At 52.7% G+C, this 22,144-nt stretch overlaps 3 protein-coding genes across 10 annotated transcripts; all 3 read left to right on the forward strand.

The window, feature by feature from the left end:
* The first annotated feature begins 1,160 nt into the window (after window positions 1-1,160).
* Window positions 1,161-6,399, forward strand: POLR2G (RNA polymerase II subunit G). 3 transcript variants are annotated; one of them, XR_004351222.1, is made up of 8 exons: window positions 1,161-1,406; window positions 1,540-1,649; window positions 2,624-3,418; window positions 3,524-3,589; window positions 3,694-3,765; window positions 3,949-3,982; window positions 4,176-4,423; window positions 6,203-6,399. XR_004351222.1 is itself a non-coding variant. In XM_032641914.1 (8 exons), the coding sequence occupies exons 1-8, from the start codon at window positions 1,395-1,397 to the stop codon at window positions 4,187-4,189; spliced, it is 519 nt and encodes a 172-aa protein (XP_032497805.1). In that variant the 5' UTR covers window positions 1,281-1,394; the 3' UTR covers window positions 4,190-4,396. The 3 variants fall into 3 exon arrangements, 1 of the variants encoding a protein (XP_032497805.1); XM_032641914.1 differs by lacking the exon at window positions 6,203-6,399 and having other exon boundaries at window positions 1,281-1,406; window positions 2,624-2,783; window positions 3,368-3,418; window positions 4,176-4,396; XR_004351221.1 differs by having other exon boundaries at window positions 1,397-1,649; window positions 2,624-2,783; window positions 3,368-3,418; window positions 6,203-6,380.
* Window positions 6,400-8,429: 2,030 nt separating this feature from the next.
* On the forward strand, window positions 8,430-22,118 carry TAF6L (TATA-box binding protein associated factor 6 like). Of its 6 annotated transcripts, XR_004351219.1 has the most exons (17): window positions 8,748-8,896; window positions 9,414-9,473; window positions 11,055-11,214; window positions 11,558-11,644; window positions 12,313-12,463; window positions 12,619-12,669; window positions 13,235-13,329; window positions 14,781-14,855; window positions 14,987-15,207; window positions 15,532-15,664; window positions 18,749-18,877; window positions 18,996-19,991; window positions 20,604-20,706; window positions 20,877-21,064; window positions 21,148-21,279; window positions 21,448-21,526; window positions 21,774-22,118. XR_004351219.1 is itself a non-coding variant. In XM_032641906.1 (13 exons), exons 3-13 carry the CDS (start codon window positions 9,466-9,468, stop codon window positions 19,764-19,766), a joined length of 1,881 nt encoding a protein of 626 aa, XP_032497797.1. In that variant the 5' UTR covers window positions 8,430-8,692; window positions 9,077-9,216; window positions 9,414-9,465; the 3' UTR covers window positions 19,767-19,809. The 6 variants fall into 6 exon arrangements, 3 of the variants coding, with proteins under 3 accessions (XP_032497797.1, XP_032497795.1, XP_032497796.1); XR_004351218.1 differs by having other exon boundaries at window positions 20,604-21,064; XR_004351220.1 differs by having other exon boundaries at window positions 20,551-21,064; window positions 21,448-22,118.
* On the forward strand, window positions 19,831-22,118 carry TMEM179B (transmembrane protein 179B). The gene is made up of 5 exons (XM_032641912.1): window positions 19,831-19,991; window positions 20,877-21,064; window positions 21,148-21,279; window positions 21,448-21,526; window positions 21,774-22,118. Exons 1-5 carry the CDS (start codon window positions 19,896-19,898, stop codon window positions 21,933-21,935), a joined length of 657 nt encoding a protein of 218 aa, XP_032497803.1. The 5' UTR covers window positions 19,831-19,895; the 3' UTR covers window positions 21,936-22,118.
* Window positions 22,119-22,144: the final 26 nt, after the last annotated feature.

Consider the following 22,144-nt stretch of genomic DNA (forward strand, 5'->3'; position numbering starts at 1 on the left):
TGTTGAGGCCCTGCCCTCCGTCCCGCCATCTGCTTCCTTATGTGGTTGCAGGTGCAGGGGATCCCCAAGGAGTGTGAGCAGCTGACTGGTGACCTCGATCATTCTAGGAAATGGGCAGCGTCAATGGAAACTGGTGTGTGACAGCTCTAAGAAAGCATGAAGTCTCTGTTCTTGCAGGAGGGAAGGTCAGGCTTTCTCACAACATACAAAAACTTAGGCAACAGGGAGTTTGCTCAAGGTCCCAGAGACTGTCTGGGCTTTAGAAACAGCTGCTCTTGCTGAGCCTTTATCATAGGTCCGCGTCTCATGGTGTTTCTGACTTTCTTCCCATGGCCCTTTTATCAGTCAGGGTCCCAGCAGGGCATAGACTGCATGCTCACTCTGGTTAACTGAGGTGAGTTTAATAAAGTTTAATAAAAATAAATCTACAAAACTGAGAGCAGAGCTGAAGGAACAGACAAGGCTCACCAGTTCTCTAGGTCCTTGGGTGTAAGGGGGCGGACGAAGGGGCGAGAGGGAGTTGAGAGGAGCGCAGTGACTTGAGGTTCTCTTCACACCTGGAGGGGGCGCTACCTTCTGGGCTCTGACTTTGAGGGTTTCATCTCTAAACTACCAGAGCCAGGCAATGAATGCCTGAATATGCAAGAGTCTTGGAGTCAGGCATCCTGAATTTGAATCCCGATCCTGAGTGACCTCAACCTTCTGAGCCTGGGACCTTCTTTGTAAATGGGAGTAATAACAAAGCCTGCCTGGTGGGGTTGCTGTATGGATTAAATGAGATAAGAACAGCTACTTACTATACTTACTATGTGAAAGCAGTCTTCAGCTATTTGCTGAATGAATAGATTCTGCTAAAGCGCTTTATTTATGCCATGCCTCATTAATTAATTAATTATTATTACTTTTTTTGCGGTACGTGGGCCTCTCACTGTTGTGGCCTCTCCTGTTGCGGAGCACAGGCTCCGGACGCGCAGGCTCAGCGGCCATGGCTCACGCGCCCAGCCGCTCCGCGGCACGCGGGATCCTCCCGGACTGGGGCACGAACCCGCGTCCCCTGTATCGCCCGGCGGACTCTCAACCACTGCGCCACCAGGGAAGCCCAATTAGTTCCTTTTAAAAGGATTTACTGAGCATATAGTCTACGCCGGACACTGATACTTTGTGCGAACCTGGCATTTCGACCACTGTGGGGCTGCACAGAGAGGAGGAGCTTCACGGATTCCCCGCCCACGACAACGAGACTCAATGGGGTCCGAGGAGGAGGCGAGTCCCTCCCACTTCTCCGGGGCAGTCCCGGAAGCGGGCTTGGGGTAGTTGCTGTGTTTCCGGTGGGTGTGGAGGTTCGCTGACGTCGCTGCTGTAGGCCCGGCTGTTGTCCAGGCTCCTCCGGGAAGATGTTCTATCACGTGAGCAGGGCACGGGGTGGCGGCGAGGGCAGGGTCGAGAGGAGGGGAGAAGCGGCAGACCGGGACTAGGGGCCGCTTCTTGCCTCACATTCCTGCCGCTCCTAGCCTGGTCTCCATCCCCGTTTCCCCGCAGATCTCCCTGGAGCACGAGATCCTGCTGCACCCACGCTACTTCGGCCCCAACCTGCTCAACACGGTGAAGCAAAAGCTCTTCACCGAGGTGGAGGGGACCTGCACCGGCAAGTGAGTGTCGCGCCCTCCGTGCCGCCTAAGCAGTGAGCACACGTCTCCCTGTGCCTGCATCCCCTCCCCAACTCCTACACATCCTGAAAGGTTCAGCTACCTACCCTGGCGAGCCCTCTCACTCTCCCAGGAGCCCCAGGCAGTTAGATGCTTCCTGCTGTGGGTTCCCACGATTCCCTCTGCGAAGCTGGATAACGGAGCTTCCTTCCTTCAGCCAAGATTGGTCATTCATTTACTCTGCAAACATTTCTAAAGCTCCAGCTGTGTGCCAGGCTCTGTGTCAGGCTCTGGGAACAATGCAGTGAAAAAGATAGAATGAGGTCCGCCCTTGTGGAGCTCACAGTCTTTTTTGATCCTGCTGCTTTTCTCTGTCCCAGGGACCTGGCACGGCACATCTTGGGCCTCACTAAAGGTTTGTTGAATTAATGAGTGAGCAGGAAAAAGCAGATTGAGAGTTAGGGGGAGGAAGAAAGAGGACTGAGACTTGACCGTCTCTGGGCTCTGCACAGAGGAGCCTCGCACATGGTGATGTAAATGAGTGAGGATGAGCAGGGCTATAGAGTGCTTGGACCTCCAGCATCAGAGTAACTTTGGGTGTTCTTTGAACATACAGGTTCCTGAGCCTCAACTCATCCCTACAGCATCACGACTCTCTGGGGGAAGGCCTGGGAATATGCATTTTAACAAGTTTCTCCCAGGTGATTCTGAGGCATCTCCAAGATGGTGGTCTCTTGGCTCAAGGACTGTAGCCCTTTTGGACATTTATTGTGAAATTATGAGAGCAGCATTTGGCATTTTTAGATGCTGACCATTGTCCTGTCTCCTCTCTTGATTATTAAGCTCTGTGGGGCAGGGATGCCATCTACTTCCCCTTTGTGCCGCCCCTTTACCCCCAGGCTCAGTGTCTCTTGTGGCAGATGGTTTTAGAGGCTTTTCCACACACAGTGCCTTTCTCCTTCTCATCCGCCTTGCAGGTATGGCTTTGTAATTGCTGTCACCACCATCGACAATATTGGTGCTGGTGTGATCCAGCCAGGCCGAGGCTTTGTCCTTTATCCAGTTAAGTACAAGGCCATTGTTTTCCGACCCTTTAAAGGGGAGGTCGTGGATGCCGTTGTCACTCAGGTCAACAAGGTAAGACCATCAGGGGAGGTAGTGGAAAGGTCCCTCCCTTAGAAGATCTGGGATGGATCCCAACTCGACTTGTTAATAACTCTGTGTCTTTGGCCACGTCACTTTTTTGTGCTTCAAGCTTCCTCACCTGTCAAGCGGTATGGTGATCTTGCTCTGCCTCACTCAGGGGTATGTAAGTCATTATTGATAGTCAAAACAACAGTAGCCTCCACTGATTGAGTAGTTCCTCTGGGACAGGTAGTGTGCAAAGCCTCACAGTGACTCTGTGAGGTGAGTGCTTTCATCCTCGTGCTTTTTTCTCCAGGCTGAAGCTTGGAGAAGTTGTCTACTGGCCAAGGTCATGTGGCCAACAGGTGTTCAAATCCCAAGTTCCGACAAGTTCTAGGCCTCAGCTGTTTACCACTACACTTCCTTAACTTAAAACGAAAGCTGGAAAAAAAGAAAGAAATGAAAACAAATGCCAAACTTCAGAGTGGTTTCGAAACATGAAGAATATTATTGATATTAGGAACCAGATAAGGACAGGAAGCTTAGAAGACTTTGGGGGACAAAAAGAAAAGCAAGGTCACTCATTTCCCTTCTAGGTTGGACTCTTCACAGAAATTGGGCCCATGTCCTGCTTCATTTCTCGACATGTAAGTCTAGGCACACTGGGTGGGTCTAAGGAGGAGACGGGTATCGTGAGCATCTATTGAAGCATCCTCTTAAAGTACTCTTACCCAGTTTCACCTTCCTTTCAGTCCATCCCGTCAGAGATGGAGTTTGATCCTAACTCCAATCCACCATGTTACAAGACAATGGATGAGGTAAGTGGGTAGGAAGAAGTCAGTGAGAGGGACAAGAGAATGAGCCACTCGGAGGGAGAGTCCTGGCCTGGGGTTGTCTGAATGTACTGTTCCCTCCTCCCCAGGACATTGTGATTCAGCAGGACGATGAGATCCGCTTGAAGATTGTGGGGACCCGTGTGGACAAGAATGACATTGTGAGTCTCTTGCCTGCCTCTGCCAGGCAGAGCTGATGATTTCTGCCTACCCAGAGTTCCTGGGGGGGTTGTGCTCTTCTGCTTGGAAGGAGAAGTGGGTGGGCAGAAGGCCTGAGGCTGAGGGTTAGAGCATAGCTCTGTGCTTGCCCTGGCTTCACTTGCTTTTTACCTTTCCTTCTGCAGTTTGCTATCGGCTCCCTGATGGATGACTACTTGGGTGAGTGTCAGGGTCATTGCCTGGAGGAGGGGTCTGTGGGATATGGGATTTAATGCCTGAACCACAGATGACGGAAACTCTCCTGTTGTCTGCTTGGAAGACCGAGGACATGTGCCTCTCGGGATGGGAAGTCGATGTTTAGGGCTGCCCCAAGCTCTGGGTCTAACCAATGTGCTTTTCCTGTTCTCGGCAGGGCTTGTGAGCTGAGGACCATGACCTCCTACCTTGTTTGGTCCTTATCCAGGAGGTGTGACTGTCACACTTCCCGTGTTGTCCAGAGGCCCAGTCTGGCTGCTGTGGAGGAGGCAAGGAAGGTTTCTTGTCCTCAGAAGACATCTGGCTCTTCTTGTGGCTTAGCAGCCACTCCCAGATTTCTGACTGTGTGTTCTAACCATAAAAGGTTCTTGATTCTCATGGAAGTGTCATCTCCTTCTTTCTTTGGTAAGAACAAGTCTGGTTTTTTTTTCGGCCACGCTGCGCGGCATGTGCGATCTTAGTTGCCTGACCAGGGATTGAACCTGCGCCCCTTGTAGTGGATGCGCAGAGTCTTAACCACTGGACCGCCAGGGAAGACCCAGAACAACTCTTTTTTTAAAAAGGCTGGAGGACCAGATGCTTGCTAGCCCCTCTTTTCTTGGCCTGATGCCTTAACTAGCTTCACCCACCAGGGGATCTGACTAACCCTTTTGCCAAGGTCTAAAGTTGACCTCACTAAAGGGAAGGCGCTAGTATTGGGCCTTTGGCTTCCAGCAAATGATACTATCATTAGAGCCGCTCTAAGCCCCAGTCTATTTATTTATTTACTTATTTATGGCTGTGTTGGGTCTTCATTGCCGCGTGCGGGCTTTCTCTAGTTGCGGAGAACGGAGGCTACTCTTCATTGCGGTGCATGGGCTTCTCATTGCGGTGGCTTCTCTTGTTGTGGAGCACGGGCTCTAGGTGCGCGGGCTTCAGTAGTTGTGGTTTGTGGGCTCTAGAGCGCAGGCTCAGTAGTTGTGGCACACGGGCTTAGTTGCTCTGCAGCATGTGGGATCTTCCCAGACCAGAGCTCGAACCCGTGTCCCTAGCACTGGCAGGCGGATTCGTAACCACTGTGCTACCAGAGAAGTCCTAAGCCCCAGTCTAGTTTCAGAGTATTTGCCCTTTCCCCAGCCTTAAAAATAACCAAGAGTGTAGCTGAGGAGAGGGAAGAGGAGACAGCAGGTAGGAAGAGGTGAATAATAGGACAGTAATGGTACAGATTGTGGGGTCCCAGCCCTTCTTAGGATGGGCACATAAACTACAGCCTTTATTTGCTTATCAATTATTAAACTAAACTGAACTGAAGATATGAAAGGGCTCATAATCTCCTTAGGGTAACACAACAGAAATACATGAAATAAGATGAAGCAGACATGCTACCCTCCCTCACACTGTCTTTGCAGTACTATTTGTCTACCTTGGAATGCCTTTTCCCAACCTACCTGCTTGCTGCCTAGGAATCTATCAAATCTCAGTCAATTTTTTTTTTTTTTTTTTTAAAGCTTTCCTTGACTTCCTTGGGAAACAGAGCTGTGTCGTAGAAAGCACAGTATTTGGGTTGATACAGAGCTGGGTTGCAGTCCTAGCTGGGTGACCTTATGTTTCCTCATTGTAAAATGATCATATAACCCTCTTTGGATGGTTGCTGCTGGTATCAGAGATTGTATGTGCAAGTGGCTGGCACAGAGCCTGGCCCATGATAGGTACTCAACGGTTAATTATAATTATTGTTATATGGTGCATATGAAGCTGTGATTATCACCTGGGGTGATCTTGGCCCCCAGGGGACATTTGGCAATGACGTTTTTTGTTGTCACAACTGGGTGGGGATGCGACTGCCTTCTAGTGAGTAGAGGCCAGGCAGGCTGCTAATATCCTACAATGTATAAGACAGCCACCCCACAACAAAGAATTATCTGGCCCCAAATGTCAACCGTGCCAAGGCCCAGACCTGTTATGAAACATCCAGAATACTGCCTTTAACCTGGTAAGGAAAAGGCATTTGAATGTGTTTCCCTTCCCCTCGCCTCACCACTCCTGGACAGAGGTAGGCTCTTCCATTCATACCTCTCTAGTATGTCATAAAACACATTATTTCCTTATTGTCTCCCTTTCCATTTTTTTATTACATAAAATTTCAATTATTTTATTGAGATAATTATAGATTCATATGCATCCCTTTGATTTTTGTATCTCCAGTTCTCAGCACTCTGCCAGTTTTCCCAAGCATGTTGAACCCAGGAAAGTTTCTGTGCTGGATTTGCAATGAATTTTGCCACGGAAACAATGTTCAAGTTGTGAAACCACTTCCCAACAGTGAGTTGATTACGGAGTTGATTACACAGGTTGCAGGGATTTTGCCTAGTTAGGCCCTAAACATGTGTCTCACTGAGAGTAAAGTTCTTCCCAAGTTCTCAAATGGAATCATGCATCTGTAAATTGTGTTGGGGATGCCCCAGTAGTAAAACCAGGCCAGAAGGGAGAGACTGATGGACAGAGAAGCAGCTCATGGAACTGCTGGTGAGGATGTGGGGTGTGGCACTGAGAAGGCTGACACTGGATAGGGAAGCGAGTAAGTGGGGATGGCCTGGAGATAGTCCTGGACTCTTCTGATCTTTTAAGGTTTGGTACTAGGGGAGTCTGGAAGTTACAGCCTCTTTTTTTTTGGCCATGCAGCTTTGGGATCTTAGTTCCCTGACCAGGGATTTAACCCAGACCCTCAGCAGTGAAAGCACAGAGTCTTAACCACTGGACCACCAGGGAATTCCCAGGAAGTTACAGCCTCTTAAAGAGGTCACAGGCTTAATAGTGACAGGAGTATGTGCCTGGTAACATGTTAAATCCTTTACACACATTATTGAATTTTCACAACAGTTCCATGTAACATTCTGTCACCCCACTTGACAGATGATAAAACAGGTCAGAGGGATGAACTAAACATGCCTAAGGTCACACAACTAGTGGAGCTGTTATTTAAAAAAATTTTTTTAATCGTCTAACTCTAAAACCATCATGGCTTTTCTTGCCAGGCATTGGTGGCTGGGGAGTGAGTGGGAGCCACCTTTCTCCCATCTATGGCCATGTGAGTCTCATTACTGCTTTGACTCAAGCTGGAGGCAGATCAGCCCCAGACAGCTCGCATGCAGCTTTACTGCATCCTACAGGCCTGCAGGCCATCCTCTCTTCATTGTCTCACGCTGCCAAGGTTGCCAATGGCTGTCCCTACCAATAACACCTTTGCAAGGAGGTCTGCCAGCAGCCAGGAGATCTGAGCTGATCTCAGACTCAGAACCTTAGAGGAGCCCTCCCTATCCTTCATGCATAGGTGGGCAGACACTCCAGTGACCAAGCACAGTCCTGAAACTACTCCAAGTATCATTTTGAATATGACTGGAAGAGACTCAGCAGGGTCACAGTCCCCTTAGGTGGTGTTGCTGTGGCAACCCCAGTCCCATCCATCTGGCTTTCTCAGCTCTGGTCTCAGAGGATCTTCTTTTCTAGAGGCAGCAGCATCTAACCCTGAGAGGGAGGAAGGGCAAGGATGTATACATTCATGCTCCCCTACAGAAATCTCCTTTCTATAATAGCCCATTGCAAATGGTCCCATCTTGTTTTTTATTGCAAATGGTCCCATCTTGTTTTTTTTTCTTTTTGGCGGTACGCGGGTCTCTCACTGTTGTGGCCTCTCCCGTTGCGGAGCACAGGCTCCGGACGCGCAGGCTCAGCGGCCATGGCTCACGGGCCCAGCCGCTCCGCGGCATGTGGGATCTTCCCAGACCGGGGCACAAATCTGTGTCCCCTGCATCGGCAGGCGGACTCTCAACCACTGCACCACCAGGGAAGCCCTATCACTCCATTTTGTAGATGGGGGAAATGCGCTTAAGTGGTTTGCTCAAAAGCACTATCAGAGTTTGAACCCGTGTCGGTCTGACTCACTAAGCCCCCTGCTTTTCAACTGAGAACTGTCCAAGTTCGGGAAAGCGTGTACGTGTAAAACGGTCAAGGAAGTGTGCGAGGTAGGTGAGGGCTTATATTTGGCTTATTGGACAGAAATGGGGAGGATACGAGGTAGGGTGCCCGAATGGGTAGAGCCCTGGAGTCTAGAGCTTGCACGGGGTGTGTTTGGCCCAGTCAGAAGACCCTTTTGCCGGCAGAGAATACCTACTGAGAGCCCAACCTTCGGGAAGGGGAAGTGGCAGGTGATGTGCGAGAGGTAAGCTGATCCGCACCAAGCGGGCAGCAAAACTAACGCAGACGCCGAAGTCTAAAGCATCAATGCATTCGTGTAAATGCAAGTGCTCGGAAACTCAGGAGTAGACAAGGGAATGCAGACGCTTTCCTCGAGAACATGGTTATTAAAACGTACACCGAACCATACCCACCCCGCAAAGCTCCCAAGAGCTGTTGCTTTAAGAAGCGCGAGTCTTCAGCATCACGTGACCTCTGGCGCCCTGAGCCTTTTACAGCGCCATCACAGTGGCCAATCGGGTAGCGGGAAGTCTTTTGGTGGGCGGGAACTCCTCAAGGCGCTCGTCGATTGGCTGTGTTTGTAGAGGGCGGAGTCTGAGCGCCGAGAGAGAGAATTAGTGCGAGCTGAGTGAGTGGGCGCCGGCGCCGCCGCCGCCACCACCGTCGCCGTCACAGCTACCGCCGTCCCGGTAACCGCCTTCGCCGTGCCGGAGCCCTCAGGTGAGCAGGCCCTCGAAGGCCCGTCCTGCTGTGGACCGCGCGCTCACCGGCCTGGGAGCCAGCTCCGCTGGGGGCCCGCCCCCTTCGCTGACCACGTGACCCAAGTTCTGTAACCTCTGACCTCCTCCCCCGTACCCCACCACCTCTAGATCTGGCGTGAAGCGAGGCTGGGTGGGAAGATTCGCATCACGGAGACCGGTAGAGGTCAGTTCTCACGCCTTGTTAACAGTATGGCTAGTGGCTGAGGATGTGGAGGAGAGGACGTTGAAGAGCCGGGAGACCTTGGTCGGAGCCCGGACTTTGTGGATTGTAATGTGGGCACGTAACAGGGAAAACCCCTCGGCGCCTTCCGTGTGGGCAGGACTTCGTGCTCCCATTTTACAGGTGGAGAAAGAAGCTTGACAATTATCCATTGGCGGCTTTCCAACGCCTAGTTTCCCGGCTGGGAATCCAGGCCTTGTTCCCCACACAGCCCGTCGCTCCTCATGATTAGAACGGTAGTTGAGTTCTTGCTCCCTACCCAGGTAGTGCTCGCCGGATGATTTTGGGAAAGTCATTTAACCTCTTTGAGCTTTGATTTCCTTGGCTGTGAAATAGACATAATACCTATCGCATTGTTAATGTGGACAGAATGAGGCGTAAGCCATGTAAAGCACTTAGCTCGGTGCCTCGGGCATAGCATGTGCTTAGAAAAATCGCTGTTCTTTATTCGTTTTTTCAGCAAGTGTTTATTGAGGGCGTGTTATGTGCAGACGCAGTGCCTGACGCGGGGGATGCAAAGGTGAGCAAAAAGGCATGATGACCCTTGCTGGCATGGAGCTTACAATCTAGTGGGGGGGTAGGTGTTAATCGGAAAGTTACACAAGTGTATAATTACAAACTGTCAACTGCTTTGGGAGGTAAAGTACAGGCCCATGGTGGGGGTCTGAGAAGAGTTCCCTGAGCAAGCGACATTTGAGACTGACATCTGAAGGAGCGACTAGGAGCTCAGTGGACAAAGGGATTGGGGGTGGAGGAGGAGAGCGTTTCAAGTCCAGGAAACAGTGTATGAGTGTCCTGAAATAAGGTGTTTTTGAGGAAATGGAAAGAGGCCACGGGTATGCAGAACACGAGAGAGTGGAAAGAGGTGTTTGCAGATGTAGCCACACATGCAGGGCCTTGGAGCCATGGTACAGGTTAGTGTTTTATTCCAAAGGCAATGAGGAGCCATTGGGAGAAATGCTGCAGGGAGACCAGGTAGGGTGCCCACTGGATTTAGGGACCTGGAGGTCACTGGTGACCCACTGAGCCTTGTCAGAGAGGAGTGGTGGGGCAGTGCCTGGGTGGGTCACCGTGAAGCTGGGTGGGCGTCGCTGCCTATGGTGCTGATGCCTCACTTTGGTCCGTGAGGGCCAACCTTCTAATTGTGGGCTGTGCTGTTTTCGTGCCTTCTTATTCTGCCATATCCTGTGAACGGAAGAGCAGGTTTCTGTTTTTAGGGCTCATAGCCAAACTGGGGAAGACCAGACACATGGGCAGAAAGCCCAGCTACTAAAAGCCTGACAGTCCCAGATGGCACATGGGGCAGGAAGACCTCAAAGGACAGGCTGCTTCTGCCTTAGGAAAGAAAGAGGAGGATGTGGGGGCTTGGAGTAAGGTGGGGGACAGACCAGCCCAAGCCCTGGCAGTGGGGTGCAAGGTAGGTTGGAAGACACGAGGCGGCCTTACTGGGGGGGACGGGTCAGCTTGATCAGCTGTGGGGATTTGGGACCAAACACGGTGTGCTGAGCCAGGGAGCTGGGACTTTCCTTTTAGGAGTGGTGGAGAAGTATTGAAGACTTTTGAGCAAGGGACTATGGGGGTAAAAGTCTTTTCATCAGTGTTTAGTCCGTAGCGATTGTAGCAAGGATCAGAAGGAAGAAGGCATGAAGTTTTTGTTTATTATTAGTGATCGTAACATTTTCCATTTGTGTAGCGTTCTAGACCCTGAGTTTCTGCTACCTCATTTCCTTTCATCCTCACCTCAGCCCTGTGAGTTAGGGAGGGCAGGGATTATTGCCACTATTTTCCCAGGGCTCAGACTGATGAGGGTCTCAGCGTGTTCACATCGGAGGTGGTAGAGCAGGGCTGGGACCCAGTTCTGTGCAACCCAAGGCCAGGCAGTTTCTCAGGTGGCCCTGTTGTCTGCCCTCTGGTCCAGCTCAAGTCCGTTTCTTGCTCTGAGCCTCAGGTTTCCTAACCTGGACACTCAGAGCCATCGTGACTCCTTGTTCAGGGATTCTGGAGCAAAGAGCAGCAAGACTGGTTTCGAGGGCCTTGAGTCTGGCTCACAGGCTCTGAGGGAGCCTGGGCTGGCCTTTCACACCTCCCTCCCCACTCCCAGTTCCATCGGGGCCATGTCGGAGCGAGAAGAGCGGCGGTTCGTGGAGATCCCTCGGGAGTCCGTCCGGCTCATGGCAGAGAGCACAGGCCTGGAGCTGAGTGATGAGGTGGCGGCCCTGCTCGCAGAGGACGTGTGCTACCGTCTCAGAGAGGCCACCCAGGTACACTCCCCCTCTCCTTGTCCCTCCCTTTGACTACCCCCTCCCCCAGGGGTTTATTCAGCAGGTATATGTCAGGCACCTACTCCCTGCTCAGAGGGAGTGCAGTGGAGGCGGTCCCCGCCCTCTCCAGAACCTGCTTCCAGCCCGCTGGGCTTCCAGCGAGCAAAGCGCTTGCTGGGCGTCTTCTCGTGTGCTGCTCACCACATGCCTGCTGGGTGGGCCAGGCAGGTTCATAGTCACATCCTGCACATGAGAAACTGAGTCACAGGGAGGGGATGTGACGTTGGGAGTTGTTTGCCCCCCGTCTCCTGTCCCTTGACTGACTCTGTTCCTCCGCTCCCAGAATAGCTCTCAATTCATGAAACATACCAAACGGCGGAAGCTGACTGTCGAGGATTTCAACAGGGCCCTCAGATGGAGCAGTGTGGAGGTGAGTGGGGTGCCGGCTGCAGAAGGCTCGGTTGGCACGAGCCCTCCTGCACACCCAGCTCGGGGCTGGCAGTGCAGCGAGATGTGAGGACCCAGTGCACACACGAGGGAAGGTCACAGCCACCACAGCACATGTGCTGGGCCCAGCCCCCAAGGGCCAGGAGTTCAGAGAGGGAGAGGTGGCCACGGAGACCAGGAGGTTAGGGAAGGTTTCTTGGAAGAGATGGAACTTGAGCTGAACCTGAAAGGGAGGCTGGGATTAGACTAAGTCACAAGGAAAAGAGGGCATTCTGGGTGAGGGAGGAGCCTGAGCACAAGTGTAGGGGTTGGAATGTCCTGCACAGTCGTTCCGGGGCAGTGGGTCCAGGGAAGAAGAGGGGAGGGTTAGAAGAGAGGAGGGTTTTCCAAGTCGGGCAAGTGTGAGTCAGAGGACCAGCGGCCTGTGGGTGGGGTTCTGAGTCCCTGTGGATCCGTGAGGAGGGCCCACACGCTACTCCTTGACTCAGCGAATACCCGATGCTCCAGCCAAGTTCCCAGTGAAGGGCCTGGATCCCTGGGCATCCCCCTCTTCTCGGGACCTCTGGACTTCCCGCAAACGTAGGCTTCGTGCCCTGGTTGGTAGAGCACCTCTTCCCTCCCTGGATTCAGCCCAGTCATCTCTTCACTCAGGCTGTGTGTGGTTATGGGTCCCAGGAGGCGCTGGCCCTGCGCCCTGCCAGGGAGGGTGAGCTCTACTTCCCCGAGGACCGAGAGGTGAACCTGGTGGAGCTGGCCCTGGCCACCAACATCCCCAAAGGCTGCGCCGAGACAGCTGTGAGAGGTGACCGCCGGGGTTATGCATGGGGTGGGGACAGGAGTTGGGTTGTCGGAGGAGTGGTGATGGGCTGGCTGGTGGATGGGGCGGAACTCAGAAGGGTGGGTGGTATTACAAGGGGCCGAACCCCAGGCTGACCCATCTCTCTGCTCTGGTTCTAGTTCATGTCTCCTACCTAGATGGCAAAGGGAACCTGGCCCCTCAAGGATCGGGTAAGGGGCAGTGTGGGGAATGGGCCCTCTGCCTGGATGTTCCTCCATTAGGAGCTGAGGGTGGTGCCTCTACACCTCTGAGTCTTCACCTGACAAGAATTTTCCGTGCCTAAGGGGTGCCTGCCCTGAGTGGGCACTGCTCCCTGCCCAGAGGCCTCAGAGTTGGAGATAGTGTCCCAGACTTAAGACCGATCGTGATGCCATGTTGGGTGCTAGTACAGAAGTCTAGGCAGCTTGCTGGGGTCCCTGAGGTGTCACACTTCCAGGGTCTGCTGAACGGAGCTTCACAGAGCCTGAGGCTTATGACCTTGGAACTTGGCGACTAAGCAGGAGTCTGCCCAGCAGAGGACAGGTGGGAGGCAGCGTACAGAGCTGGGTGTGGAGAGCTTGCAAGGTCAGGGCTGGGCAGGCTGCTCAGAGGGGCTGGCAACGCTGTGCTCTGGGCGTCCTGTAGGAATGGGCTCCTTGTGGGATTGTGGGGATGGCGGTGGTTGTTGGAGGGAGGCGGGGAGGCTGGGAGAGGGCAGGGCTCCACCCTGACCACCTTCTGCCCACCCTCTGGCAGTGCCCAGTGCTGTGTCTTCACTGACTGATGACCTTCTCAAGTACTACCAGCAAGTGACTCGGGCTGTGCTGGGGGATGATCCACAGCTGATGAAGGTGAGCACGTGGGCCTGAACTGGGGCACAAAGTCCAACTTTCAAATCCTCATGGAATTCCTTCAGATGCCTCCTTCTGTCCTCTGAACACTGAGTGACTGATGTGGGCAGAAGCTGCTCTTGGTGGTGGCGTGGTGCTCTGTGGCTGGCCCTCCGCCAGCGCTGACTCCTCTTCCTACTCTAGTAGGAACTCTTGTTCCTTAGGGAATGGGCAGCTCAGCAGGGCCCTGTGGGGGGCTCAGGTGGTCAGCTCCCCACACCTTAGTCCAGAGCCCACCCTTTGGGGCATCTGTTGACCTGGAGCCACATGGGGCATCCACATGGTAGCTTTCATTTGCCTGGACTTGAGAGGGAAAGAAGAGGAAGTAGAGGGAGCCAGGTTAGGGTGCCTGGCCAGACCTCATGCCAGCCCTGCTGCTTTAGCCTCTTGGGCTCCACAGGGCCCGCTGGACAGCGCCTGTGCCAGGCCTCTTCTGTCCAGAGTCAGACGAGGACTAGTTTGGTGGTCTGCTTGGCCATGTGGCCTCTCTCTGTTTGAGGGTTTTACATCTTCCATGTCTCGCTGCTGCTGTTGTTTCCCTTGCAAAGTTAGGACTGTTGTTACTATACTTCCTGCCTTAGAAACTTGGCTTCTGGTCCCCAGGCAACAGTGCAGTGGCTGGATGTGGGGCCTGGGAGCTGAGCTCCTTCCTCACTAGCTGCTGTCCGCTTTCACAGAACCTGAACTTAGGGTCTTTATCCAGAGGAGTTGGAAGGGCACAGGTGGTGGAGGTTCAGGGCTAAGATGGTTTTACTCATTTACCTACTCTCTTTTTTCTGCTTATCAAAGTAATACCAGGGGACTTCCCTGGTGGTCCAGTGGTTGAGAATCCGCCTTCCAATGCAGGGGACATGGGTTCGATACCTGGTCGGGGAACTAAGGTCCCACATGCCGCGGGGCAACTAAGCCCATGTGCTGCAACTACTGAGCTCACACGCCACAACGAGGGAGGAGCTGTTGTGCCACAACTAAGACCCAATGCAGCCAAAAGAAAAAGTAGTACCAGCGTATGTTTATAATAGAAGTATTGTAATGTAAAATCATGCAAAGTAGAAAGTGAAATTCTGTAGAATCACCCACTCAGCCTTCTTTTTTGTGTGTGTAAATATACATAGTTTACCATCAACCAGTGCTAGTATACTAAACGTCTGGTTTTAGAATAATTGGTTTACTCAGTTAAAAATATGTTGGACATTTAGGTTGTATTCGGTTTTTTATTATTACATTACAGACAGTGCTATCTGTATGTGTGAGTGGGTTTCTTTTGTAGCGGGTTAAATTTGTAGAATTGCTGAGTCACAGAGTTTGAACGTTTAAAATTTTACTACATAGGTGCTAAATTGTTCTTTAAAAAAAAAGTCAGTTGATACTTGGGGCTGGTGGACTGTGCAGTGTGGCCCCTTCCACTTCAGGTTGCCCTCCAGGACTTGCAGACCAACTCGAAGATTGCAGCGCTCCTGCCATACTTTGTTTATGTGGTCAGTGGGGTAAGTGGGGTTTATGTGGTTTTGTGGGGAGGAGACAATGCAGCAGCCTCTAGGGCTCACGGCAGGTGCCACCAACAGAGCAGGCTCTTGTGCGCCCTTGTGTCCCCTAAGCACCCCTCTCCTCCCAACAGGTGAAATCTGTAAGCCACGACCTGGAGCAGCTACACCGGCTCTTGCAAGTGGCACGGAGCCTAGTTCGGAACCCACACCTCTGCCTGGGGCCCTATGTCCGCTCCCTGGTAGGCAGTGTCCTCTACTGTGTCCTGGAGCCACTGGCTGCCTCCATCAACCCGCTGAATGACCACTGGACTCTGCGGGATGGAGCTGCCCTCCTGCTCAGTCACATCTTCTGGTAGCTGCTGGGCCAGTGCTGATCAAAGGGCAGGACTGCTGCAGAGCTGAGTGGGTTGGGGTAGGAGATGGGGTGAAACTTCTGGCTTTGAGGCTCTATGTTGAGAGGTCGGGAGTCTCTTCCCTTTGATCTTCCAAGCTGGTGTGCCATGAACCCGGGGATTCTACAAATGGGTGACGAACGTGCCAGGGGTTTGGTCCATCAGCCCTCAGGTCCTGGGCCTCTCGGCCCAGACGCCTCTTTCACTCACCCAAGCGTGCCATACAGGTGCTGTTTTCTCTGTGTGCTGTGCCTCATTCCCCTGACTGAATGTTGCTCCCACAGGACTCATGGGGACCTTGTAAGTGGCCTCTATCAGCAGATCCTGCTCTCCCTGCAGAAGGTCTTGGCAGATCCTGTGAGGCCTCTCTGCTCTCACTACGGGGCTGTGGTGGGGCTGCACGCCCTTGGCTGGAAGGTGAGGACCCTGGCTTTTCTTGCAGAGCTGTAAGAGCTCCCATTTGTAGTTAGAAAGTTTTTCTTGTCCAAGAACCTGTCATCTCTCTCCATTTTTTTAGGTCTTTCACTGTCTTTCAGGATCCTTTCATAATTTTCCCTGAAGAGAACCTACAAATACTTTATTCAGTTTATTCCTAGATTCTTGCTTTTTTTTTTTTGTGGTATGTGAGCCTCTCACTGCTGCGGCCTCTCCCGTTGCAGAGCACAGGCTCCAGACGTGCAGGCTCAGCGGCCATGGCTCACGGGTCCAGCCGCTCCGCGGCATGTGGGATCTTCCCAGACCGGGGCACGAACCCGCGTCCCCTCCATTGGCAGGTGGACTCTCAACCACTGCGCCACCAGGGAAGCCCGCCTTTATTTTTTTGAATTCTCTTTTTTTTTTGCGGGGGTGGGGGGCACACCACACGGCTTGTGGGATCTTAGTTTCCTGACCAGGGATCGAACCTGGGCCCTTGGCAGTGAAAGTGCGGAGTCCTAACCACTGGGCCACCAGGGAATTCCCAAACCTAATGCCTTTAATTTCTTTTTATTATTTTATTGTTAGGATCACTAATACCATTTTACATATGATGATAATGGGCATCCTTGTCTCATTTCCAATTTTAAAAAAAGGGTTAACAGTAACCTTTCCTATTTAGGCTGATGTTTACTTTGTGTTTATAGATAGATACCTTCCTCAGGTTAAGGAAATTTTATTCTTAGTTTTATTATTACTTTATGTTAACTTTTATCAAATGCTCTTTCTGTATCTTTTGAATTGATCCTAAGGTTTTCCTGCTTTTATCTGTTAATGTGATTAATTGTATACATAGTGGTTTTTTTTTTTTTTGTCTGTATCACACAGCTTGTGGGATCTTAGTTCCCCAACCAGGGAATGAACCCCAGCCCCAGCAGTGAAAGTGCTGAGTCCTAACCACTGGATTGCCAGGGAATTCCCTATACAGATTTTCTAATAGTAAACCATCTTTACATTTCTAGGATAAACTCAATTTAGTCATGCTATAGTCTTTAAAAAAATGCAAAACTTTTATTGGAATATAATACATTTTTTATATACTGTTGGCTTTACTAAAATTTTATTTTTTAAATTATTATTTATTTTTGTTTGCATTGCGTCTTTGTTGCTGTGCATGGGCTTTCTCTAGTTGCGGCGAGCAGGGGCTACTCTTCGTTTTGGTGCGTGGTCTTCTCACTGTGGTGGCTTCTCTTGTTGTGGAGCACGGGCTCTAGGTGCATGGGCTTCAGTAGTTGTGGCACATGGGCTCAGTAGTTGTGGCTCGTGGGCTCTGGAGCGCAGGCTCAGTAGTTGTGGCGCATGGGCTTAGTTGCTCCACGGCATGTGGGATCTTCCTGGACCAGGGCTCGAACCCATGTCCCCTGCATTGACAGGCGGGTTCTTAACCAGAGAAGCCCTTTACTAAAATTTAAAATGATTTATCTCTATGAGTGAAATCAATCATTAAGTTTCCTCATGTACTGTCCTTACATGGTTTTAGTATCAGGGTTATACTGGCTTTATGGGATGAGGTAGGGAAGGAGTATTTATTTTTTATACTTTTTATTTTTAAATTAAATTTTATTGAGACGCTCTTTTCCTTGAGTGTCTGTCGACTGTAAATTCTGGCATGGTGTTTTGTGGTTATATTTTTAACTACTATGGTTACAGAATTATTTGAGCTTTCATATTTTGTTTTTAAAGATCTCTGTTTATTTCATTTATTTTTGGCTGCGTCGGGTCTTAGTTGTGGCAGGCGGGATCTTTCGTTGCGGTGTGTGGGCTTCTCTCTACTTGTGGCACGCGTGTTCCAGAGCGCGTGGGCTCTGTAGTTTGCGGCATGTGGGCTCTAGTTGAGGCGCGTGAGCTCAGTAGTTGTGGCACAGAGGCTTAGTTGCCCCGCAGCATGTGGGATCTTAGTTCCCTGACCAGGGATCAAACCCGCACCCCCTGCATTGTAAGGCGGATTCTGTACCACTGGACCACCAGGGAAGTCCCAAGTTTTTATCTTTCTTTCTTTTTTTTTTTTTTTTTTTGCGGTACGCGGGCCTCTCACTGTTGTGGCCTCTCCCGTTGCGGAGCAACAGGCTCCGGACGCGCAGGCTCAGTGGCCACGGCTCACGCACGCAGCCGATCCGTGGCATGTGGGATCTTCCCGGACCGGGGCACAAACCTGTGTCCCCTGCATCGGCAGGCGGACTCTCAACCACTGCGCCACCAGGGAAGCCCGCTTTCATCTTTCTTGAATCAGCATTAAGTTTTATATTTCTAGGAACTTGTTAATTTTATCAACATTTTCAAATTCTCAGTCTGTGGCTAACTAAAGAACTTAACCATATAAGCCTGTCACAAATGTCACCTGCTCTGTGAAGTCTTAATTGCTTTCCCCTAAATTAAACATAGGATTTAAAATTATATAATCAGAGTCCAGGTCTCTGATCAGTTGTTTGTTTTTTGCGGTACGCGGGCCTCTCACTGTTGTGGCCTCTCCCGTTGCGGACCACAGGCTCCGGACGCGCAGGCTCAGCGGCCGTGGCTCACGGGCCCAGCCGCTCCGCGGCATGTGGGATCTTCCCGGACCGGGGCACGAACCCGCGTCCCCTGCATCGGCAGGCGGACTCTCAACCACTGCACCACCAGGGAAGCCCAGTTGTTTGTTTTTGCACAAGTGGTTTGAACTGAGTTCCAGGTTGCATCTATGCCAGGACATTATTGGCTGTATAGGGTAGTAGCTGGCCACTAAAGTTCTCTGTTACCAGGGGGCATTACTTATACCCTCTTAGCCTTTGGCACATATGTCAGTGATAGTGGGGTCAATTTGTATTGGTTTTGTATGTCTTTGTACCCGATCTTTGTTCCCAGGGCTTAATTAATTAAGGCTTGGGCATCCAGGAGCTTCCAAACGGTGGCTGAATATGCCAAGCAGGGAATTTAGGATTGAGCCCTAAATTCAGTACCGGAGATAAAAGTAGATCTTTCAGGGGAAATGGTACTTGGGAGGCGATAAGCAAAAAAGAGGCACTCACTGCATTCTTCTCTCCCTTCCAGGCAGTAGAGCGAGTCCTGTACCCACACCTGTCCACTTACTGGACAAATTTGCAGGCTGTGCTAGATGATTATTCAGTATCGAATGCCCAGGTTAAAGCAGATGGGCACAAAGTCTATGGAGCCATTCTGGTGAGTGCCAGCCCCTTCCAGCCTCTCCTCCCTGCATGCGCACAGCAGCTCAGCGGGCTTACTGTGGAACAGTTGATAGGCCCAGGTTCCTCCTATCCTAGTCCCCCTGCTCTTGCAGGTGGCCGTAGAACGACTGCTGAAGATGAAGGCCCAGGCAGCAGAGCCCAACAAGGGTGGGCCAGGCAGCAGGGGCTGCCCCCGCTCAGACGACCTGCCCTGGGACAGCCTTCTCCTGCAGGAGTCTCCCTCCGGGGGCAGCGCAGAGCCCGGCTTTGGGTCTGGTCTCCCGCTGCCGCCAGGAGGCGCGGGGCCCGAGGCTCCTTCCCCTTCGGTGACCCTGGCGGACATCTACCGGGAGCTCTACGCCTTCTTCGGTGACAGCTTGGCCACCCGCTTTGGAACGGGTCAGCCCGCGCCCACGGCCCCGCGGCCGCCTGGGGACAAGAAGGAGCCGGCGGCCGCCCCGGACTCGGTGCGGAAGATGCCGCAGCTGACCGCCAACGCCATGGTCAGCCCGCAGGGCGACGAGAGCCCCCGGGGCGGAGGCCCCCCGTCGGCCTCTGCCCCCACCGCCTCTGAGAGCAGGCCGCTGCCGCGCGTGCACCGGGCGCGGGGGGCGCCCCGGCAGCAGGGCCCGGGCGCCGGCACCCGCGACGTCTTCCAGAAGAGCCGTTTCGCCCCGCGCGGTGCCCCTCACTTCCGTTTCATCATCGCCGGGCGGCAAGCAGGGAGGCGATGCCGCGGGCGCCTCTTCCAGACTGCCTTCCCCGCGCCGTACGGGCCCAGCCCAGCCTCCCGTTATGTGCAGAAGCTGCCCATGATCGGCCGCACCGGCCGCCCGGCCCGCCGCTGGGCGCTCTCGGACTACTCGCTGTACCTGCCGCTTTGAGGCGGCGCTGGCCTCTGTGAATAAATCCCGCGCCCGGAAATGACGTCTCCGCGCTTGTGGGTCGCGCCGGATGAGGCGGGGCTTGGGCGGTTGGCTCCCACGGCGGCGCTTCCTGGTGGCAAGGGAGCCATGGCTCTCTCTTGGCTGCAGCGCGTCGAGCTCGTGTTCTTTGCTACCGCCTTCGTGTGCGGAGCCGTGGCGGCCGCGGCACTGACTCGGACCCAGGTGGGGCTGCGGGACGGGGCCGGCCGTCGGGCCGGGTCAGCGGGGGCGGGCAGGCCGATCCTGACACGGAGAGTCCGCTGCTGTCCGGGCCGGTGGCGGGGGGGGGAGGGGGGGCGGGTTCTGGCGCGCTGCTCCTCTCAGCCTGTGGGCCGGTTGGGGCTGGTCGGCGGCGGAGTTGCATCGGCGGTAAACGCGCTCTGTCGATCCGTCCGCCCAGGTCATACTCTGGCCAAAGGAACGAGTCCTCAGGAGAGTCTTAACAGCATCAGATATAGCCCGGCCTGGTGACTCCCTCTGCGTAACCTCACCCTGGCTGTGAAACAAGTTGGTCCAGGGCCCCCTAAATCAGACACGGTTGTGCTAAGCTACTCCAAGAAATAAAGCTTAGTGTAGTGGAGATGATCACACTAGCAAATGGTTGCAACAGAATGTGTTAAATGGCAAAATAATGATGTAGCAGAAGCCAAAAGTTTAGGCTGTTTATCGCAGTCAGGCAATCATGTTAATAAACAGGTTCACTTAATCCCTATAAGTAGGCGCTATTACGCCTGTTTTACAGATCAGAAAACATCGGAGATAGCTGAAGGTCACACAGTTCTGGTTCTACTCTAGGATTTCTGCACGAGGGGAGACCAGAACTTGTGAGGCAACTCTGAAGCTCTTTGTATTTCATACCTACCGCCTATTTCCTGATCCTTCTGGCCACTCACTGCAGGTTTGATTTCCCCAGAGGACTCATTAATCTACTGGCCCAGAAACAGGAACTGACAGTGCACAAATAACTCCCTAGAGCGGCCCTGGTCTAGATTATCCCCAACACCTGCCATGAGCCTGCATCCAGAGGCACCAGCCTGAAATCTAGGACTCAGCAGCTTCTTTCCGCAGGGCTCCTTCAGTGGCAGCTGTCCCCTGTATGGTGTGGCTGCCCTGAATGGCTCCTCCCTGGCCTTGTCCCGACCCTCGGCCCCATCTCTCTGCTACTTTGTGGCTGGGGCCTCTGGCCTGCTGGCCCTCTACTGTCTCCTGCTTCTGCTCTTCTGGGTCTACAGCAGCTGCATCGAGGATTCCCACAGGTGACTGCCCACTCCGAGGGCCGGGGGCTGAGATGGGAGGAGTCCCACCTCAACCACAAGGTTTATTCTCTCCCTCCTTATAGAGGCCCGGTAGGGCTCCGCATTGCACTGGCCATCTCAGCTATAGCCATCTTCCTGGTCTTAGTGTCTGCCTGCATCCTTCGATTTGGCACCAGTTCCCTCTGCAAATCCATCATCTCTCTGAACATAACTAGGTAATGGGAGGGGGAGGGAAGCCTGGCTGGGGCTGACTACCTTCCCTCTGTAGAGGGGATCCTATACACCCCGCTTTATATCCCCATCAGTTCTCAAAGGGGCACTGGAGCACAAGGGTATTTAGGGTATGTCTCCCCTTTCTCACAACTGTCTCTTTGACCTCACAGCTGCTCTGATGCCCAGAAAACTCCATGGATACCCCCTGGAACCGCTCTGCAGTTTTACTCCAACCTACACAATGCTGAAGTGAGGTCCTGGGATATAAAAGACAGGGTGGAGATTGCGGGATACACAGATTCACACAATGAATCATATAACACAATCTGCAGGTGTAGGAGTGCTCACCAGTGTACTCTGAGCTTGGCCCACCAGTGAGGGGCTGAGAGGAGCTGAAGGCTTGACGGCCTGACAGTGAACAGCTAAGAGTGGTGTGTGGGTGGAACTGGATTCGAGATGGGCCCACTCCTCACACTCCTGTTCCTGTCTCCCACAGACCTCTTCTTGGGTGAATCTGGTATTGTGGTGCGTGGTCTTGGTGCTCCAGGTCGTGCAGTGGAAGTCTGAAGCCACTCCATACCGGCCTCTGGAGAGGGGGGACCCCGTGTGGAGCTCTGAGACAGATGCTCTTGTTGGGCCACGCCTTTCCCATTCCTGAAGACTAACCAAAGAGTACTCCTGCCGCCAGACTCCGTGCCCAAGTGCCTGCAGCCCTCTTGCCCCCACATGGCCCACACGGCTGGGAGCCTGAGTTTTCCCTCCAGGAGGGAAACATGATTAACAGACCCCCTCTTCCTACAGCTGTTTTTGTACCAAAGTATTATATTACTTTCTTTCTTCATCTCAGTACTGAGTTCTTGGTGTAAA

Source organism: Phocoena sinus, chromosome 8 (genome assembly GCF_008692025.1).
Source record: "Phocoena sinus isolate mPhoSin1 chromosome 8, mPhoSin1.pri, whole genome shotgun sequence".
Lineage (NCBI taxonomy): Eukaryota > Metazoa > Chordata > Mammalia > Artiodactyla > Phocoenidae > Phocoena > Phocoena sinus.

Coding starts and splice junctions, on each gene's coding strand:
- POLR2G (XM_032641914.1), top strand. Junction 1,650..2,623: donor GAGGGGACCTGCACCGGCAA/GTGAGTGTCGCG, acceptor TCCGCCTTGCAG/GTATGGCTTTGTAATTGCTG. Junction 3,766..3,948: donor GTGTGGACAAGAATGACATT/GTGAGTCTCTTG, acceptor TTCCTTCTGCAG/TTTGCTATCGGCTCCCTGAT.
- TAF6L (XM_032641906.1), top strand. Junction 14,856..14,986: donor TTGTTTATGTGGTCAGTGGG/GTAAGTGGGGTT, acceptor TCCTCCCAACAG/GTGAAATCTGTAAGCCACGA. Junction 15,208..15,531: donor CTGCTCAGTCACATCTTCTG/GTAGCTGCTGGG, acceptor TTGCTCCCACAG/GACTCATGGGGACCTTGTAA.
- TMEM179B (XM_032641912.1), top strand. CDS start 19,896: ATGGCTCTCTCTTGGCTGCAGCGCGTCGAGCTCGTGTTCTTTGCTACC. Junction 21,065..21,147: donor TGCATCGAGGATTCCCACAG/GTGACTGCCCAC, acceptor CCCTCCTTATAG/AGGCCCGGTAGGGCTCCGCA. Junction 21,527..21,773: donor CCAACCTACACAATGCTGAA/GTGAGGTCCTGG, acceptor TGTCTCCCACAG/ACCTCTTCTTGGGTGAATCT.